Source organism: Mobula birostris, chromosome 6 (assembly GCF_030028105.1).
Source record: "Mobula birostris isolate sMobBir1 chromosome 6, sMobBir1.hap1, whole genome shotgun sequence".
In the NCBI taxonomy this organism is placed as follows: domain Eukaryota; kingdom Metazoa; phylum Chordata; class Chondrichthyes; order Myliobatiformes; family Myliobatidae; genus Mobula; species Mobula birostris.
In genome coordinates this window covers 141,769,981-141,788,024 of record NC_092375.1, presented here as the reverse complement: position 1 = coordinate 141,788,024, position 18,044 = coordinate 141,769,981, and the positions used below count along the sequence as shown (strand labels likewise).

The following is an 18,044-nucleotide window of genomic DNA, read 5'->3' as shown; positions in this document are numbered from 1 at the left end:
TATGAAATGCAAAATATAGTAAAATGTAAGAATTGCTTCTCAGCAATAATTATCAAATGTAATTCCTATAGATCATGAAACCCAAGGAAATATCAGGGCAGATGATTAGTCTATGAAGAGATCTGAGATGAGAATTGCAGTGGTTAACAACCAAAAGTACAGCTAACAGTGGAGTGATTAAGTTTGGTCAAGAGGCCAGAATTTGAAGAGTGCACATAACTGAACTGGAGGAACTTGAAAAGACTGCGAAGAGTCACACCACAGAGGTCTGAAAACAAGATTAGAATATATACATCACTGTGCTGCTTGACCCAACAGTAGTGCTTTAGATAACTTACTTACAGTTGTAGAAGCAAAGCTAAATGTGCACTGGAACAATCAAATTGAGGCAAAAGGGATTGGATGAGGAATTATTTCCATAATCTTCAGAGTAACTGATACATAACAACTACCCAGAACAGACACCCAGAAGGTAAACATTGCTGTTAGAAACACTGGGGAGGCCCCCAGTGTCTCAGAAAATATGGGCTGCAGGGGAAAGCTTCCCTCAAGATGGAAGGCCCACCTGCCCCTGACCCCACCCCTTCCCAGCACCCTCCAGCCTAATAAGTCATTAGAAAACAAGATTAAAGATCTCAGAGCAAGACAGCTTTATTAGAGGTATAATGAGGAACTGTTGTGTTCACAGAGAAATGATGCACTCACAACTCTCCTGACAGCACTCCAGCTTCAAACCCAGGTCTTGAAGCTTACTGATTAACTCTGGGGGGATGATAGTAATGAATGCCAAACTGTGGTCAATGAAGAATATCCTGATGTATGCATCTTTTTGCTGTCCAGATGTTCCATGGTTGAGTGAAGAGGCAATGAAACTGCATCTGCTGTTGTCCTGCTGTGACTGTAGACAAATTGGAGTGGATTCAAATCACTTCTCAGGCAGGAATTAGTTGTTTCATCACCATATCACCCTTCAAAACTGATCAATAAGCTTCAAGATCTATGCCTTAGTACATCCTTGTGCAACTGGATTCTTGATTTTCTCACTTGCAGACTCCAGTCAGTTCAGACTGGCAACATCTCCCCCATAATCTCCATTTGCACAGATGCACAAGGCTATGTGCTTAGCCCCCTGCTCCACTTGCTTGATACCCACGACTGCGAGGCTAAGCACAGCTCGAATGCCATATCTAAAGGTAAACATGTGCAGTAAACATTGAGGGATTAGCAGTGGAGAGACTTGGCAGCTTTAAATTTCTGGACATTAACATAATGGACGATCTCCCCTGGGCCTAGCACATCAAAGCGATCAAAAGGAAAACGTGCCAGTGTCTTTAATGTCTTAGGCGGTTAAAAGGATTTGGCTTGTCACCGAACACACTAACTTCTACAGACGTACTGGTGAAAGTATCCTGACTGGTTGCATCATAGTCAGGTCTGGTAATTCAAATGCACAGAGACACAACTAGTTGCAGACAGCAGAGAGCGGTGGACTCTGTCCAATATATCATAGGTACAACCCTCCCCACCGTGATAGTATCTACAGGAGGCACTGCCTCAAGAAGGTAATATCTATTATCAAAGATCTACACTATATAGGCCATGTCATCTTTTCACAGCTACCACTGGACACGAGACACAGAAGCCTCAAGTCCATCCCATCAGCTTTAAGAACAGCTACTTCTCTTCATCCACTTAATTCTTAAACCAGCCAGCAAAATACTAATCACTAGTTTAGAACATGATTATTTTGACCACTTTGCATGAAAATCGACTTTTTTGTTCAAATTGTGTTTCTTGTAATAAGAATGACCTATAATTTATGTTTTTCTTGTGAGCACTACTTATATGATGCTATGTGCCTGTGAAGTTGCTGCAAGTAAGTTTTTTTTATTGCTACTGTGCAAACATGTACTTGTGCATATGAGAATAACCTCAACTTGTACTAGGGTTATTTGCAGATGAAAAATAGCTGTAAATATATTCCACACACACATTCTGTGAAGGAAAATAAGCTTTTCAAATATTGAACTGCACAGACAGTTCACTAACCTTGCATCTGATAGCTTCACTCAGCATTAGCTGAGAAACTAGGCTGCAACAACATTATCCATGTCAGGATTTTAAAAGATTTCATAATTCTTCTTCAGTCCCTTGCTTTTTAAATGGAACCAATAACTCACTATGTGAGGCGAGCACTAATAGTTGTTCAAAGGCGTTATTTCTGCAGCTGAATGTTCATGTCACAGCAGGAAGCATGCTGTCCAAAATGCGTTTTCTACATTGACTCAAATAAATAACTCTTTAGTAGGATACATGACAGAGAAACAAAAGGCAGCCTGGCATGGAACATGGATCAGAAGAACCAGTTTGCAATGCCAAGAGAGAGAAAAAAAAACAGCTAGATTCAGTACTTTTGCAGGTAAGGCACCACAGTTTTAAAAAAGTGCATGTGTAAGTTTCAATGCAAGAACATTTCTTTTAAACTAAGTTACAGAAAAAGGAAGAAAATTAATTCTACCTCTAATTGGTTCAGAATTGATCGTAGCTCTGTAGAGAAATGCACAGCTAACAATTCAGCTGCTTTTGGAGGATTAATAGACACCAGTTCCTGCAATTTAAAAAGAGGCCAGTTTACTTTTCCAAATAAAATCTGCGAATCTCCACAGCATATCTCAACAGAAAACTGTCAAAACAGTTGCAGTAAGTCACTATGAGACTGGATAAGTATTACATATCTACTACTTGTGGAAAGACATTCATTTAGAGTCAAATAGCATGCAAGGTTCTTCTCATAAAAAGTGTTAAAAAAGGAAGTCAAGATAGTATTTGCCACTAATCTGGACAATGTATAAAAAAAAACCTATACAGTAAGTGAAATCAAAATGTGGTTCTAAGCATCTACCTCCATAAACTAAAGTCAAAATGCACAGTTCCATCAAAAGCACTGCTCGGGTATGAACCACTTTATAGGCTTTGTATCAACAATGCATTATTGATTTGGAGGGGCAGAGCAATGTCAGATGGCGCTAAATGGCAACTCCTTTGCTTGCATCTTCAGAAGCAGCTCTATTTCTATCTTTGACATCCCTTTTTTTCTTTCTCAAGTCTCATTTGAAGACCATGACCTGGAGTTACACTCTGACTTCAGTTCTTTGTGAGAATGGAACCTGCTCTCAGGGCCTCAGGACCGGCCGCTTTTTGATATCCCAAGGACACAAACCTGGAAGGCTAGCGCAACTTCAGGGTTCTGGATTTTTGTCGCTCTGGATCGAGCTGATTCTAGTCCGGTGCCCGCGACTGAAGTGTCGTGGGAGAACACAGGTCAGCTGCCATAGGTTGTGTGTCTGTAGATCTGCGCCTTTCTGGGGCCGACTCACTAGGCGCAGAGCTCAGAAGAAGCGATGCAACAGACTTTTAACATTGTAAATCAGCGAGTTGTTTGTTACATCTCCGCTCTCGCTGTGACACGGGGACACATGAGAGACAGAGGGGGGAGGGAGAGGTGAGGGGAGGGGGAGGGGGAGAGAGAGGGGGGAGAGGGAGAGGGGAGAGGGAGGGGGAGGGGGAGAGATAGAGAGGGAGAGAGAGAGAGACACACACACACACACACAGTGGTATGTCGAATTATTGGGTGAACGAATAGCCTTTGGGGTACTGCAAGTCTGTGTCTTTATTGATGCTTGCTGCACGCTTGAGCTCAATGGAGGGCGCTGATGCTTTTTGCTGGTGGGGGTGGGGGTCGTTGTTGCCTTGCTGCTGCTTGTGCATGGGTGGAGAAGCTGGGGGGGGGGTGCTTTGGGGTTCCAATGTTCAACTGTCGTTCATTCTTTGAGGCACTCCTCTTTTGGTGGATGTTTGCAAAGAAAAAGACTTTCAGGATGTATATTTCTCTGACATTAAATGTACCTATTGAAATAACTTCAATTCTCACTTTGCGAATTCAATCTACATTACAGGCAAGTGGGACATCATATTAGTATAATTCCAAGTCTTATTCAGCAAGCTAGAAATGAAAATAGTTGATAAATATCACGTATTCCTCAGCAAGGAATTTGTTTTTCCTACACATTAGTCTCTTCCATGGAATCAAACTATCTCCTATAGTTAATATAACTCATACAAACACTTTATAAATAATAACAAATTGTTTATACAAGTTGTAAAGATTGACATCAGATGTACTTCGTTTATCGATCACATAGATTTACACAAGACTAGCAGTTACAAATAATAGGCCTATCAGTCTGCGAAGTCAATGCTGACCAGAAAGTGCCCTTATTACGCTCATTCTATTGAGATTCGATTTTATATTCCCATCAATTTCTTCCAGATCCTATCATTCGTGGGCACAACAGGGGCAATATACAGTGGACAATTAACTTCAAACAAGCCAAAACCAGTGCACCTAAATGATATTGGCTGTGCAAGAGGAAGAATATGCAAATTCCACACAAACGGCATGAGTGGTCAGGACTGAAACCAGGTCAGCAAATCTGTGAAGCAGCAGCCCCACTAGTACCACAGTGCCATCCAACCCTTTATACAACCTACAATGGATGTTTGTGTTTGGTTTGAATATTGTCTATCCTCACTGGATCTGTACATCCAAGTTACTTCACAAGAGCTACCTTGAAGTGTTCCATTGTTTTATTCCATACAGATTCCTTCTCTTCGGTACTATAGCCAGGTATGGACAACATATTGTGGACATAATTGAAAATCTCCTCCTAAAAAAGAAGAAAAGAAAATTAACAGGAGCACACCATTTATCACTTATTTCGTAGGTTACGCCAATGTTCAGAATTTCTGTCTACTCCTAATTGATCTGGAAAGGAGTTAAAAGGCAACCACACTGGTCACATATGGACCAATTCGGGTAAAAGACGATGGATTTTCTCCTCCGAGTAACAAAAGTGAATCAGTAGAGGTTCTTAACAATAATTAAGTAGTTTCATGGTAAATCTATTCAACAACTTAAATACCCATTTCATTGGGCTGATATTTGAACTCTCAGCTCCAGATCAATTAACCAGACCTCTGGATGTTAAATTAGTTTAACAAGTGTGTTAATGAATTGCTATAGGAATGTTCAGACCATCAAGATTGCATAAATTACTACAATACCAAAGATTTCCTAATGACCAGAAATTGTATTTTCCACTGCAGTCGTATGAATTATCTCAAGTGAGGTGGTAGATTATGCTGAACATATTTATGAATCTTATTTGATAAAATTCTTTTCAGAAATACATGCTCAAAATATTATGTTGAATTTCGAGTTTTCACAGGCAACATGCTTTAAGATTTTAATTATTCTCATGTTCTGCATCCATTCTTGCATGCATCACAACTTATTCCTGACTATGAAATCCTAAAGTTATAACACAACTGTTCGTGTCAATGATATGCTACACTACCATTTGCAATATTTATGTTGCATCTTTATCTAAAAGGAAATATTTTCATGAAAATTTAATCAGTAAGCCTAAAAATTGGCTAAGATCCAAAATAGAGAGAAAAACAAACATTAAAAGATTGAAAAGTACATGCGTGCAAGGAGCTACTCAAGTAAGAGTTACTGTTTGCAGAACAGATAAAAAAAAACTTCCAAAAATGTCTCAAGAAATTAAAGCCACTTATAACACTATGTATTTCAGTTAATTGGGCCATTAGTTAACTGGGACAGCCACTTATTTGGGACAACTCTTACAGAACAAAAACTAATCAAGAAAATAGGATTCCCTTTATTTATTTGGGGCAATATATTGCTTAGTTGGAACAGGAGACTGTTGCAGAACAGTTTCTAACTAGCTGCAGATGCATGCACTTATGTGCCTGTTAGACATCACAGTGTGCTTAAAGCAAACAGCTTTTAAATTCTTTCATTTGTATGTGTTTGTGTTCAAAAAGTTATTTTTGTCACTGATTGTTGGCAAGAAATAAGCAGCAAGACAATTCAGAATTGTTTTGCTCACTACGGTTTCAAGCATTCGAAGGTGCCAGAATTGAGTGAAAATGAAACAATTTCATTACTTCAACAAGTTTGGAACTACTAAGAATTTGAATGTATCAAAAATCATCTTGAATATTACAACGAATCTGGAGGATGCAATCACCAAAAGTATTGTATGAAGGCAGTCCATTATCTGCACTAGATGTCTGTGCTAATTTTGTTAATTTACAGTCAATCAAAAGAACATGGCAAAGTGGTAGGTGTCCATTGTATCTGACAATTTTGGTGAGAACTGCGAGATTTTTTTTAAAGTGGAAAAACTGTTGCACTAGGGTAGTTCCACTCTCTCAATCTCAGAAGTCTGGGTCCAGTGGTATGAGTACACATCATAAACTGGGGTTTTCCTTGGTTGCAGAGGATAACTATGACTTCTTCTGTGCTTTATCATGCCCTTCCCTCTCCATGAAGCACTGCAGAACCACCTTCTTGGCCATTGGAGATCACTATTGCTTTTATCCACCCAGTCTGCCGGAGGTAACTTCACACATGCAAGCACAGGCATGTCCCTATTTCACCGGAGTATGAGTCCCACTGGCTACCTTCACCCGATTTAGCTCGCCTGTTGAAGCACTGTACTTTGGTGTGGCTGCTGTTACATGCAAAGAGATGCTTGGAGCCACAGATAAGAGCTGAGCATCCATCCGGTGGTAACCAAAGGTGAGTGAGCTGCCCCAGAATGGACATAACAAGCCCATTCACTAGAGGTACTACTTCTCCCTGAACAACCCATACACAGCAGCGTAAACCAGATGAATTCCTCCGTAGGAACTAATAGACAGTTTTATAATACTGTAGTAGCATTGGTAGTATTCTAATTTGTTCTGTATTTCATTTAAATACATCATTTATTACTCAGTTAAATGGTAGGTTGTCTTCTTAGCTATTTCCATCAAACGTTGACTAACTGGGACAGCCGTTTAAATGGGCCAAAAAGTACTGGTCCCGATATGTCCCAATTAACCAGAATTTTAGATTTTAGAATATATAGTGTTTTGTGGTATAAATTTTATGCCAATGAACGAGTTATAACACTTCCCTTCTGCCAAGCCAAGTGAAGAAAATAGAGATACCTAGGAAGTATTCCACATTGGAATCGATTCAATCAATCAAGACAAACTGGGAGTTCAACTGGGAGATCATATTAGGAGCTTTGCAAACAAATATCAAGTAAATAGAAACAGCAGGAAAGCTTTAAAGATCAAGGCCTCAATTAAGATGGAGTTCATGGAAAATGACTAAGACTTAGAAGACCTGTCAATCCTAACAGGCAAAGCCTCATCTAAATAAATCTATGGAGAGTTCCAAACAACACAGATATAGGCCTAATTAAGGTAAACTGAACTTGTGTAGATAGGCATTTCAGTCAACACAGAGAAGGTGGACCAAAAGGGCCCACTTTAGTGCTAAATCATTGTATGATCTCATTCAATCACTGGTTGGGAGTGTTAATTTGGTGGCAGGAAGTGGCAACCTATGTGAAGAATTTCTGAAATAACTCAGCATGATTGTTTAAGAGAGGGGGAAGGAAGAGGTAGGGAGGAAGGTGTAATTTGGGGTGGGATGAGGAGAAGACTGTTGGAAGGAAAAGCTTTAGTTTCCTACATTTTCTTCTGATATAGGAGGCTATCCTATTCACTCATTTCCTTGTACCTCGGGGGGCAAAGTAGCATAGCCACGAACGTAACAATTCAATTTGCACCACAGTCTGTAAGATGCAATACATTCTGCTCTGTGACTACGTGGGTTTCCAAAGGTGCATGGGTTAGTAAGTTGTGGGCATGCTATGTTGGCACCAAAAACAAAGCAACATTTGTGTGCTGCCCCAAGCACATCCTTGGACAGTTTTGGTCATAAGACACTACACGTTTTGATGTTGTGTTACAAATAAAGCTAATATTAAAATCTTTAATCTCCAGGTGAGCACTCGTGGAGATAAGATACTTGACCACTGTTACACTCCCTTCCGCAATGCTTACAAAGCTCTCTTTCGCCCAGCTTCTGGAAAATCAGATCACTCTTCAATCCTACTTTTGCCGACGTACAAGCAGAAACTGAAACAATAGGTGGCCATAGTTAAAACCATCCACTGTTGGTCCAACCGATTGGCCTCCATGCTGCAGAACTCTTTCGATGACATCGACTGGAACGTCTTCCATGATGAGGATGTCTCTGAGTTCACTGATGGAGTCAGGTGCTTCATCTGGGAGTGCATCGACGATGTTATCGCCCAGAGGTCGGTTAGGGTCTTCCCAAACCAGAATCCCTGAATCAATAGTTCCGTACAAGCAGCACTAACCACACAACATAGAGCTTACATTGCTGGTGATTAACTAGAGCTCAAGGAAAGCAGCTATGACCTGCGCATAGCTATCAAGTCTACGAAACAACAATACAGGGACAAGATTGAGTCAAGATTCACAACAAACAGCACATGTGACTTGTGGCGAGGACTGTATACCATCGCAGACTTGAAAGCCAAACTTTGTGGTGCTGCCAACATCGCGGCCTCTCTCCCAGATGAGCTCAATCGCTTTTATGCTCAGTTCAATGTCGCTAACTCTCAGCCTCTGCGGAAAGCCACTGCTACAACCTGCAACCTGGTCATCTCTGAGGCTGAGGTATGCAATGTTCCCAACGAGTTGCCAGTCGCAAAGCTGCAGGACCAGACGGCATCCCAGGATAAGTACTCAGGATGTGTGCAGCACAACTGGCAGGTGTGTTTACTGACATTTTTAATCTCTCGCTCTCCCAGTGTAGAGTGCCATCATGCTTCAAATTATCCACCATTGTTCCTGTACCAAAAAAGACCAAGGTAACATGCCTGAATGACTGACGTCCTGTTGCACTCACCTCAATAATAAGCAAATGCTTTGAGAGGCTGGTCAAGGATTACATATGCAGCATGCTACCACCCAAACTGGACCCCCTACAATTTGCCTACCGACACAACCGATCGACAGACAATGCAATAGCCACTGCTCTACATACCATCCTTACACATCTGGAGAAGGAGGATGCTTATGTGAGAATGCTGTTCTTGGACTACAGTTAAGCACTCAACATTATTGTTCCATCCAGGCTCGACAAGAAGCTCAGAGATCTCGGCTTTCACCCTGCCCTGTGCAGCTGGATCTTGGACTTCCTGTCAGATCGCCTACAGGTGGTAAAAGTGGGCTCTCTCACCTCCACCCCACTCTCAATACAGGAGCCCCTCAGGGCTGTGTACTAAGTCCCATCCTTTACTTCCTGTATACCCATGACTGTGTTGCCACCCACAGCTCTAATCTCCTAATTAAATTTGCAGACGACACTACATTGATTGGCCTTATCTCAAACAACAACGAGGTGGCCTACAGGGAAGAAGTCATCTCTCTGACACAGTGGTGTCAAGAAAACAACCTCTCCCTCAATGTCGCAAAAACAAAGAAGCTGGTTGTGGATCACAGAAGGAATGGAGATGGGCTTAACCCCTATTGACATCAATGGATCTGGGGTTGAGAGGGTAAACAGCTTTAAGTTCCTCGGCATCCACATCACAGAGGACCTCACGTGGTCTGTACACCAGCTGTTTGGTGAAAAAGGCACAACAGCACCTCTTTCACCTCAGACAGCTGAGGAAGTTTGGTATAGGCCCCCAAATCCTAAGAACTTTCTACAGGAGCACAACTGAGAGCATCCTGACTGGCTGCATCACTGCCTGGTATGGGAACTGTACTTCTCTTAATCGCAGGATTCTGCAGGGAGTGGTGCGAACAGCCCAGCGCATCTGTAGCTCTGAAACTTCCCATGATTCAGGACATTTACAAAGACAGGTGTGTAAAAAGGACCCATAGGATCATTGAAGACGCGACTCACCCCAACCACAATCTATTCCAGCTGCTTCCATCTGGGAAACAGTACCGCAGCATAAAAGCCAGGACCAACAGGCTCTGGGACAGCTTCCTCCACCAGGCCATCAGTCTGATTAACTCACACTGATTGGAGTGTATTTCTATGTTACATTGACTGTTCTATGTATTATAAATTACTATGACCGCACATTTAGATGGAGATGTAATGTAAAGATTTTTACACCTCATGTATGTGAAGGATGTAAGAAATAAAATCAATTCAATTCAATTTTACTTATCCTCTCACTTAAGGTCATGAACACCCTCACCTACACTAGGGACAATATACAGTGTCCAATGTAGGGTATTCTATTAATCCACATTTGGGATGTGAGAAGAGACCAGAGCACGTAGGGAAATGCATGCAGTCACAGAGGTAAACATGCAAACTCCACAAAGACAGAACTTGAGGTCAGGATTAAACCCAGGTCTATAGAACTGAGAGACAGCTGCACTACTTCCAACACCACTGTTGGTTGGCCTTGTGAAGAGACAGTTGAAGTGTGTCGCAGCTACACTGTACATCATAATAAGTCTGGAGCTTTGGTTCTCTGGTTTGGAGGAACATTCCTACTTCCCTCTTCCACAAGGGCACTCAACATTAACCTTTTTGTCCTGAATCCAACACAAATAACCCCACTCAAGCTTTAAGTGATAACATTAGGGGATACTGCCTGCCCCACTTCAGCAAGAACAGCTTATTTCCTTCCCAAGATGGTCTTGTTCAAGAAGGGCTGGTAAATATCAAAGCACAGTGGGACCAGAAAAGATAACTGACTTCCCTCACTTTAACTGTTTCACTTCACAACAAATGTTACAAGGAAAAGACATTTGGGAGAGATAAAAGCAGAGCTTACACAGTAAGCAGGAGGGCTCTGGAAAGTGTTATAGAACAGAGAAACTTATGTAATGCCCTGGTTAAGATTTCTACTGCTATGTTATAGGGTACTTTCTGCAAAAGCAGTGCGTCCTGCTGGTAGAATGTTTTGGTTTCAACCAAAGATAAGGGGCTATGATGTTCAACTTAGTAATGATGTATCAGCCAATCAGGATGGTGGAATTCAGAAAAGGTTCCAGAGAGAGCTGGGCGGACAGAGATTTTTGATGGACACTGGTGGGGTTCATGGTCTTTTGGTGGGAGATGCTGAGAAGAGTGTGAGGGACAGCATAGGATTCAAACTGATGGGAAGACGTGATTGCAAGGAGTAGCTTGCGAGATGAAGGAGTCCAAGATGGGAAACTCTACCAGTGATTGGTAATGAGAATTCAGCACCATGAGTAACGGCTATACCCAGCTTTTGGAAACTATGAGCTCCAATGGTCATGTGCACATTTAGACTGGTTTAACTGTAATGGGCCCTTTTATTTTTTTTCCTTCTTTTCTTTCTCTTAATAACTTTGATAAAGCTGAAATTAGTAAATACACTTTCTTTATAATTTTATGTGGTATACAATCTGTGATTTCTTGCCGACCGATAGTTGTGTATGGGCAATATTTACACAATATTCGCTCAAATCGAGGTTTCTTTGATCGAAACATCACACACTCCTATTTGGTTGAATTCCAAATCATGCTGACACTAGACACGCATTGTTTGTGGGAGGTGGCCTTCTCACCACTGAATCATGTGGCTGTTAGCAGAGTCGGCTAACAAGCCAAGTTTGCATCAGAGCCCAGTGAGGGGGCTACACTTAGGGTACAAGTATATAGTTCCCTGAATGTGGTGAAGTAAGTAAATAAGGTGTTGAAGAAGGTATTTGGCATGCTTGCCTTTATCATCTAGGATAATGAATCCAAGAGTTGGGGCATTGTGTTACAAACATAAAGGACATAAGTGAATCCATACTTGAAGTAGTGTGTACAGTTATGATTGCTTGAAAGCCTGCAGAAAAGATTCAGAAGTATATTACCAGGAAAGGAGGGTCTGAGTTGTAAAGAGAGATTGGATTGGCTGGGACTTGTTTTCCTTGGAGTGTAGGAAGCTGAGGGATAACCTTGTAAAGATATATGTAATACCCTGGTTAAGATTTCTATTGCTATGCTGAGAGGTACTTTATTTTAGCAGTTTTCTATAATAGCAGTGTGTCCTGCTGGTAAGAGTATTTTAGCTTTGGCTAAAGATAATGAGCCATGTTGTCCAACTTAAGAAAGTTGTGTCAGCCAATTGTAACTTTCTGCACAGTGGATGCTTCAAGAGAGCTGGCAGGATCAGATTTCTGAACACAGTTTGGGGTCTTTTGGCGGAGCAGGGCGGAAGGGAAGATGCCGCAGAATGCCACTGGAAGGAGAGACCCCGTTGCAAGAAGTGATTTGTACAGATGAATGGTTCCTAGGAGGAAGGGCCAATATTCCTGAGAGAGCGAGTTCTTTCAAGATGGTCTTCGAGGGGCATTTGGGATATGGCAGACACTTTCACGCAGACCATGGGTCCAGGCATGAGTAAAGCGATACACCCCCAACTTCTCCAGAGACAAGTTCCAACGTTTATGTACACATTGGATAGGTTTAACTGTAATGGCTTATTTGTATTTTTCTTTGTCAGTAACTGTTTGTTAAAGTTGAATATCTTGCGAATATACTTTATCTATAATTTTATGCTGGTGTACGATCTGTCATTTCTGGGCTACCAATAACTATGTACGAGCAGTATTTATACAGCATTCGCTACAGCCCATTATCCTTAATTGGAACATACCAACTTTCCCGTTTGGTTGAATCTCAAAGCATACTGACCCTAGATGTATTTTGTTTATGAAAGGTGGTCTTCTCACCGCTGTCATGTGGCTGTTAGCACAGTTAGCCAACAAGCCAAGTTTGAATACAAGCCTAGTGAGACGGTTACATATTAAAATATTGAGGGGCATCAGTAGGATAAGTGGTGACTATCTAATAAGCAGAGCAAGGGAGCTTGAAACCAGAGGGCATAAACTTAAGGCAAGAGGGGAAAGATTTAAAGAGGACCTTAGGGACAGGGGGTAGGGGGTATCTGGAACAAGATGCCAGAGGAATAGTAGAACAGGAAAAATTGCAATATTTAAAAGGAATTTGAAGAGATAGATGGATAGGAAAGGTTCAGAGGGATACGGGCCAAGTGCTGGTGCTTGGGTCTAGCTCATAGAAGCAATGTGGTTAGCACGAACAAGTTGGACTGAAATTCCTGTTTCTATGCTCTACTGACTCCATGATTCCACCTTTGGAGAACCAATCAGTCTTAATCTTAGCCAATAACTAAAAGTATGTAAGTTTAACTATATTTTAAGCCAACCTACAATTCCATTTCCAAGAATGAAAAAAAGATCATATTTTTAATTACTACATATTAAAAAATACCTATCTGTCCAATGTACCAATCCTGTAATTATTAAATATTTAAGACATTGTTAAATTCATGGGAAAATAATTATGTTAAAATTCATATGATTAGAACCAAAGAATAAGAATAAAACAGCATAATAAATAGAACAATGTGGGTTATAATTATTGAAAGATAGGAAATGTTAGGCAATAATATTTCTCCAAGTTGGTTTGTCTGGAACAGATGACATCACCTCAAAATAAGTGGTCGCGCATTCAGTATTCAGATGGCAAAAATAAAATCAACGAAAGGATAGATAAATTTTGGAATTTTATCTCGAAGAGTTCAGTGGAAGCTCTGTTGTGCAGAACTTTTAGTAAAAGGAACTGCTAACAATTTCTGGATTTTAAGGGCATACAGGGATACAAGGTTAGGACAGAAGAGCAACTGAAGTTAAACATCAGTCATGATCCTATTGATTGAGGAAATGCTAAGAAGGGTCTGGAGGTTACTTGCTATTTGGGGCCCTGTTAGTCACCAGCCCTTCCCCAAAGCTTTATCTAGGTCAGCCGCTTGCATTGAAAATGTCCTGAACAGCCCAGTCCTCACCCCAGTACCAAAACATAGAGTGAACTGTGCAGAGCCTCTGACATGACTGGCAAAGAACTGAAGTTACAAGAACAAACTTCAGACTCAAGGATTAACTCTACCATTCCAGAAGTAAAGACAAAGAGACATCCAAAGTTTTAAAATAGTGCAAGATTACAGATTCTGTGAAAAGGCTTTCTACATTTAAAATATCAGAAGAAAGATGATGATAGATTACCAGAAAACAAGCAGTGGGATAATGTTGCACTGATGTACCAATACAATTGGCACAGACACAATGGGTCAAGTGATCTCCTTTTGTGCTGGTGCAGAGAACCCCTGTGGCCGTCCCCCTCAACAATAGGTATATCATTTTGGATACTGTCAGGGGCGGCGGGGGCGGGGGGGAGTGTTGGGAATGACATAACTGAGCCCAGTCACTGTGGTCGAGTCTCAGGCACTGTGTCTACCTCTGTGACTCAGAAGGGAAGAGGGAAGAAGAGCCACACTGTGGTGACAGTGGATTTGTTAGATAGGGGAACAGACGGAAGTTTCTGTGGGTGAGAAAGAAATTCCTGGATGGTACCTTCTTCTTCTTCATGTTGCCTCCAGGGTGCCAGGGTCTGTGATATCTCAGATCAAGTCCTCAACATTCTTAAGTGGGAGGGTGAACAGCCAGAAGTCGTGGTGCATGACATTGGTAAGATGAGTGACAAGGTTCTGCATAGGGAGTTCAGAGAGTTAGGCGCTAAGTTAAAGGACAGTACCCCCAAAGTTGAGATCTCAGGATTGCTATCCATGCCACGCACCAATGAGTCCAGAACTAGGAAGATTATACAGTTTAATATGTGACTCAGGAGTTTGTATAGGAGGGAGGGCACAAGATTTTCGGATCATTGGGCTCTCTTCCAGGGAAGCTGAGACCAGTATAGAAGATACAGTTTGCACCTGAAATGGAGGGAGACATATATCCTAGTAGGAAGGACTGTTAATGCTACATGGTGGGGTTTAAATCAGAGTTGCAAGGGGATGGGAACCAGAGTGCCAAAACAGTTAGTGGAAAGGTTGTGGAGGCAGATGCTGGTAAGACTTCAGACAAAGTTAGGAATCAAACAGCTGAGCATAGTGCAACTAGTGTCCTGCAATGCCTATATTTCAATGCAAAGAGTATCGTAGCAAAGGTGGGCAATAGTGCTGAAGATGAGGTAGCTGGTTTACAAATAGAGGCAATGCGTAGTGAGGAGATCCTGTTGATAGGGAAAAATTGCGGTCAACAGGATGAGTTGCAACATAAAAGGTGGACAAAATCAAAAAGAATGAATACAGGACTGAAGATGTTGTATCTGAACATGCACAGTATACGGAATAAGGTCGATGAACTTGCAGCACAGTTGAAGATTGGCAGGTATGATGTCAGCATCACTGAATCATGGCTGAAAGATTATAGCTGGGAGCCTGATGTCCAGGATACATATTGTATTGAAAGGACAGGCAGGAAGGCAGAAGGGACAACATCGCTCTGTTGGTAAGAAATGAAATCAAATCATTAGAGAGTTGACATATGGTCGGAACGGTTGAATCATTGTGGCTAGAGCTAAGGAACTGCGAGGGTAAAAAAAAAACAAACCCTGGTGAGAGTTGTATACAGACTCCCAAACAGTAGCAAGTTGGTGGCATAAAAATTACAACAAGAGTTAGAAAATGCATGCCAAAAGGACAATGTTAGAATAGACATATGGAGTTAGATTGGGAAAATCAGCTTGGTGCTGGATTACAGAAAGGGGGAATTTCTAATGTGTCTACAAGATAGTTTTTTAGAACAGCTCATGGTTGAGCTCACTAGAGGATCAGGTATTCTGGATTGGGTGTTATGCAATGAACCAGAATTGATTAGAGACCTCAAGATGAAAGAACCATTAGGGGCAAGTGATCATAATACGATCAAACTCACCCTGAAATTTGAGAAGGAAAAGCTAAAGTCAAATGTATCAGTGTTAAAGTGGAGAAAGGGGAATTACAGAGGCATGAGAGAGAAGTTGGCCAGAATTGATTGGGAAAAACACTTGCAGAGATGACAACAGAATAGCAAAGGTTGGAATTTCTGGAAGCAATTCGGGAGGCAGAGGATATATACATCCCAAAGAGGAAGAAGTATTCTAAAGGAAAGATGACATAACCATGTCTAACAAGAGAAGTTAACGCTAACATACAAGCCAAAGAGAGGGCATATAATAGAGCAAAAATTAGTGGGGAGTTAGAGGAATGGGAAGTTTTAAAAACCAACAGAAGCCAATTAAAAAAGTAATTCAGAAGGTAAAGATGGAATACAAAATTAAGCTACCCAATAATATTAATGAGGATACCTTAAGTTTCTTCAGATACATAAAGTGTAAAAGAGATATAAGAGTGGATATTGGACCACTGGAAAATGACATTGGAAAGGTAGTAATGAGGGACAACAAAATAGCAGATGAACTGAATTGAGTATTTCGCATCAGTTTCCACTGTGAAAGACACTGGTAGTGTGGTGAAAGTTCCAGGTATTAGGGGGCATGAAGTGTGTGAGGTTATCATTTACAGAGAGAAGGTTCTTGGGAAGGTGAAAGGACAGAAGGTAGAAAAGTCACCTGGACCAGATGGTACACACCCCAGAGTTATCAAACAGGTGGCTGAAGAGATCGTGGAGGCATTAGTAATCATCTTTCAAGAATCACGAGATTCTTGAACGGTTCCAGAAGAGTGGAAAATTGCTAATGTCATTCCATCCTTCGAGAAGGGAGAGAGGCAGAAGAAAGGAAACTATAGGCGAGTTAGTCCGTTCCACAGGGATCTGTGTTGGGACTGATTCTTTTTACATTGAATGTCAATGATTTGGATGATGGAATTGATGGCCTTGCTGAAAATTTTTATGGACAATATGAAGATAGGTGGACAGGCAAGTAGTTTTGAAAAAGTAGAGAGGCTACAGAAGGACTTAGACTAGGAGAATGGGCAAAGAAATGGCAAATGGAATAGTGTCAGGAAGTGTATGGTCATGCACTTTGGTAGAAGAAATGAAAGAGTTGACTATTTTCTAAATGGAGAAAAAAATACAAAAAACTGACGTGCAAAGGGACTTGGGAGTCCTTGTGCAGGATTCCCCAAAGATTAATTTGTAGGTTGAGCCTGTGGTGAGGAAGGCAAATGCAATTTTAGCATTCATTTTGAGAGGACTAGAATATAAAAGGAAGGATGTAATGCTGAAACTTTCAAAAGCACTGGTGAGGCCTCACTTGGGAGTATTGTGAGCAGGTTTGAGCCCCTATCTTAGAAAGGATGTGCTGAAACTGGAAGGGTTTGAAAGAGGTTACAAAAAATGATTCCAGGATTGAATGGCTTGACATATGAAGAGTGCTTGTTGGCTCTGGGCCTGTATTCACTTAAATTTCAGAAGAATGAGGGGTGACCTCATTGAAACCTATTGAACGGTGAAAGATCTTGATAGAGTGGATGTGGAAAGGATGCTTCCTATGGTGGGAGAGTCTAAGACTAGAGGACACCGTCTCAGAATACAGGAGCATCCTTTTAGAATGGAAATGAGGAATTTCTTTAGCCAGAAAGTGGTGAATCTCTGGAATTTGTTGCAACAGGCAGCTGCAGAGGTCAAACCTTTATGCATAATTAAGACAGAGGTTGATGGATTCTTGATTGGTCAGGGCATGAAGAGGTACAGGGAGAAGGCTGGAGATTGGGGCTGAAAGGAAAATTGGATCAGCTATGATAAAATGGTGGAGCAGACTCGATGGGCCAAATGCCCTAATTCTGTTCCTATATCTTATGGTCTTGAGGTCTTACTTATTCTTCATGGTCATCAACCTTACTACATACTTCAAATTGTTAGCTTCAAGACAACCTGCATATCAATTTTATTACTAAGGTTTAATGATGAGTAATTATAAACAGATTAATGTGTAATTGGAATAATACTTAAGTTTTTCAGACTAAATAACAGAATTTTAGCTTTATCCTTTGACTCAAAATGTAAAGGTTGCTTCCCTATCTCATTTTTAATGAATAACTTTTTTCCCTATAATTTTTATTAGTCCCAATAGGTATGTTACATCAAGTAAAAACCCTCAAAAAATTAACATAGCATTGCCAAAGTTGCTACTGATGACACCAAACAATTAGAATGTACACACATTGGCCACTTTAATAGGTATACCTGCTCGTTATGCAAATATCTAATCAGACAATCATGTGGCAGTAACTCAAAGA

At 41.0% G+C, this 18,044-nt stretch overlaps 1 protein-coding gene across 2 annotated transcripts in view; it reads right to left on the bottom strand.

The window, feature by feature from the left end:
* vps8 (VPS8 subunit of CORVET complex) overlaps window positions 1-18,044 on the bottom strand; it is a 662,306-nt gene that overhangs the window by 484,147 nt on the left and 160,115 nt on the right. For both annotated transcript variants that reach the window (XM_072261484.1, XM_072261483.1), the window contains exons 32-33: window positions 4,629-4,727; window positions 2,519-2,608 (exon numbers count right to left, since the gene is read on the bottom strand). In XM_072261484.1, coding sequence (XP_072117585.1) covers window positions 2,519-2,608; window positions 4,629-4,727 — 189 coding nt within the window. The remainder of the gene's footprint in view (window positions 1-2,518; window positions 2,609-4,628; window positions 4,728-18,044) is intronic.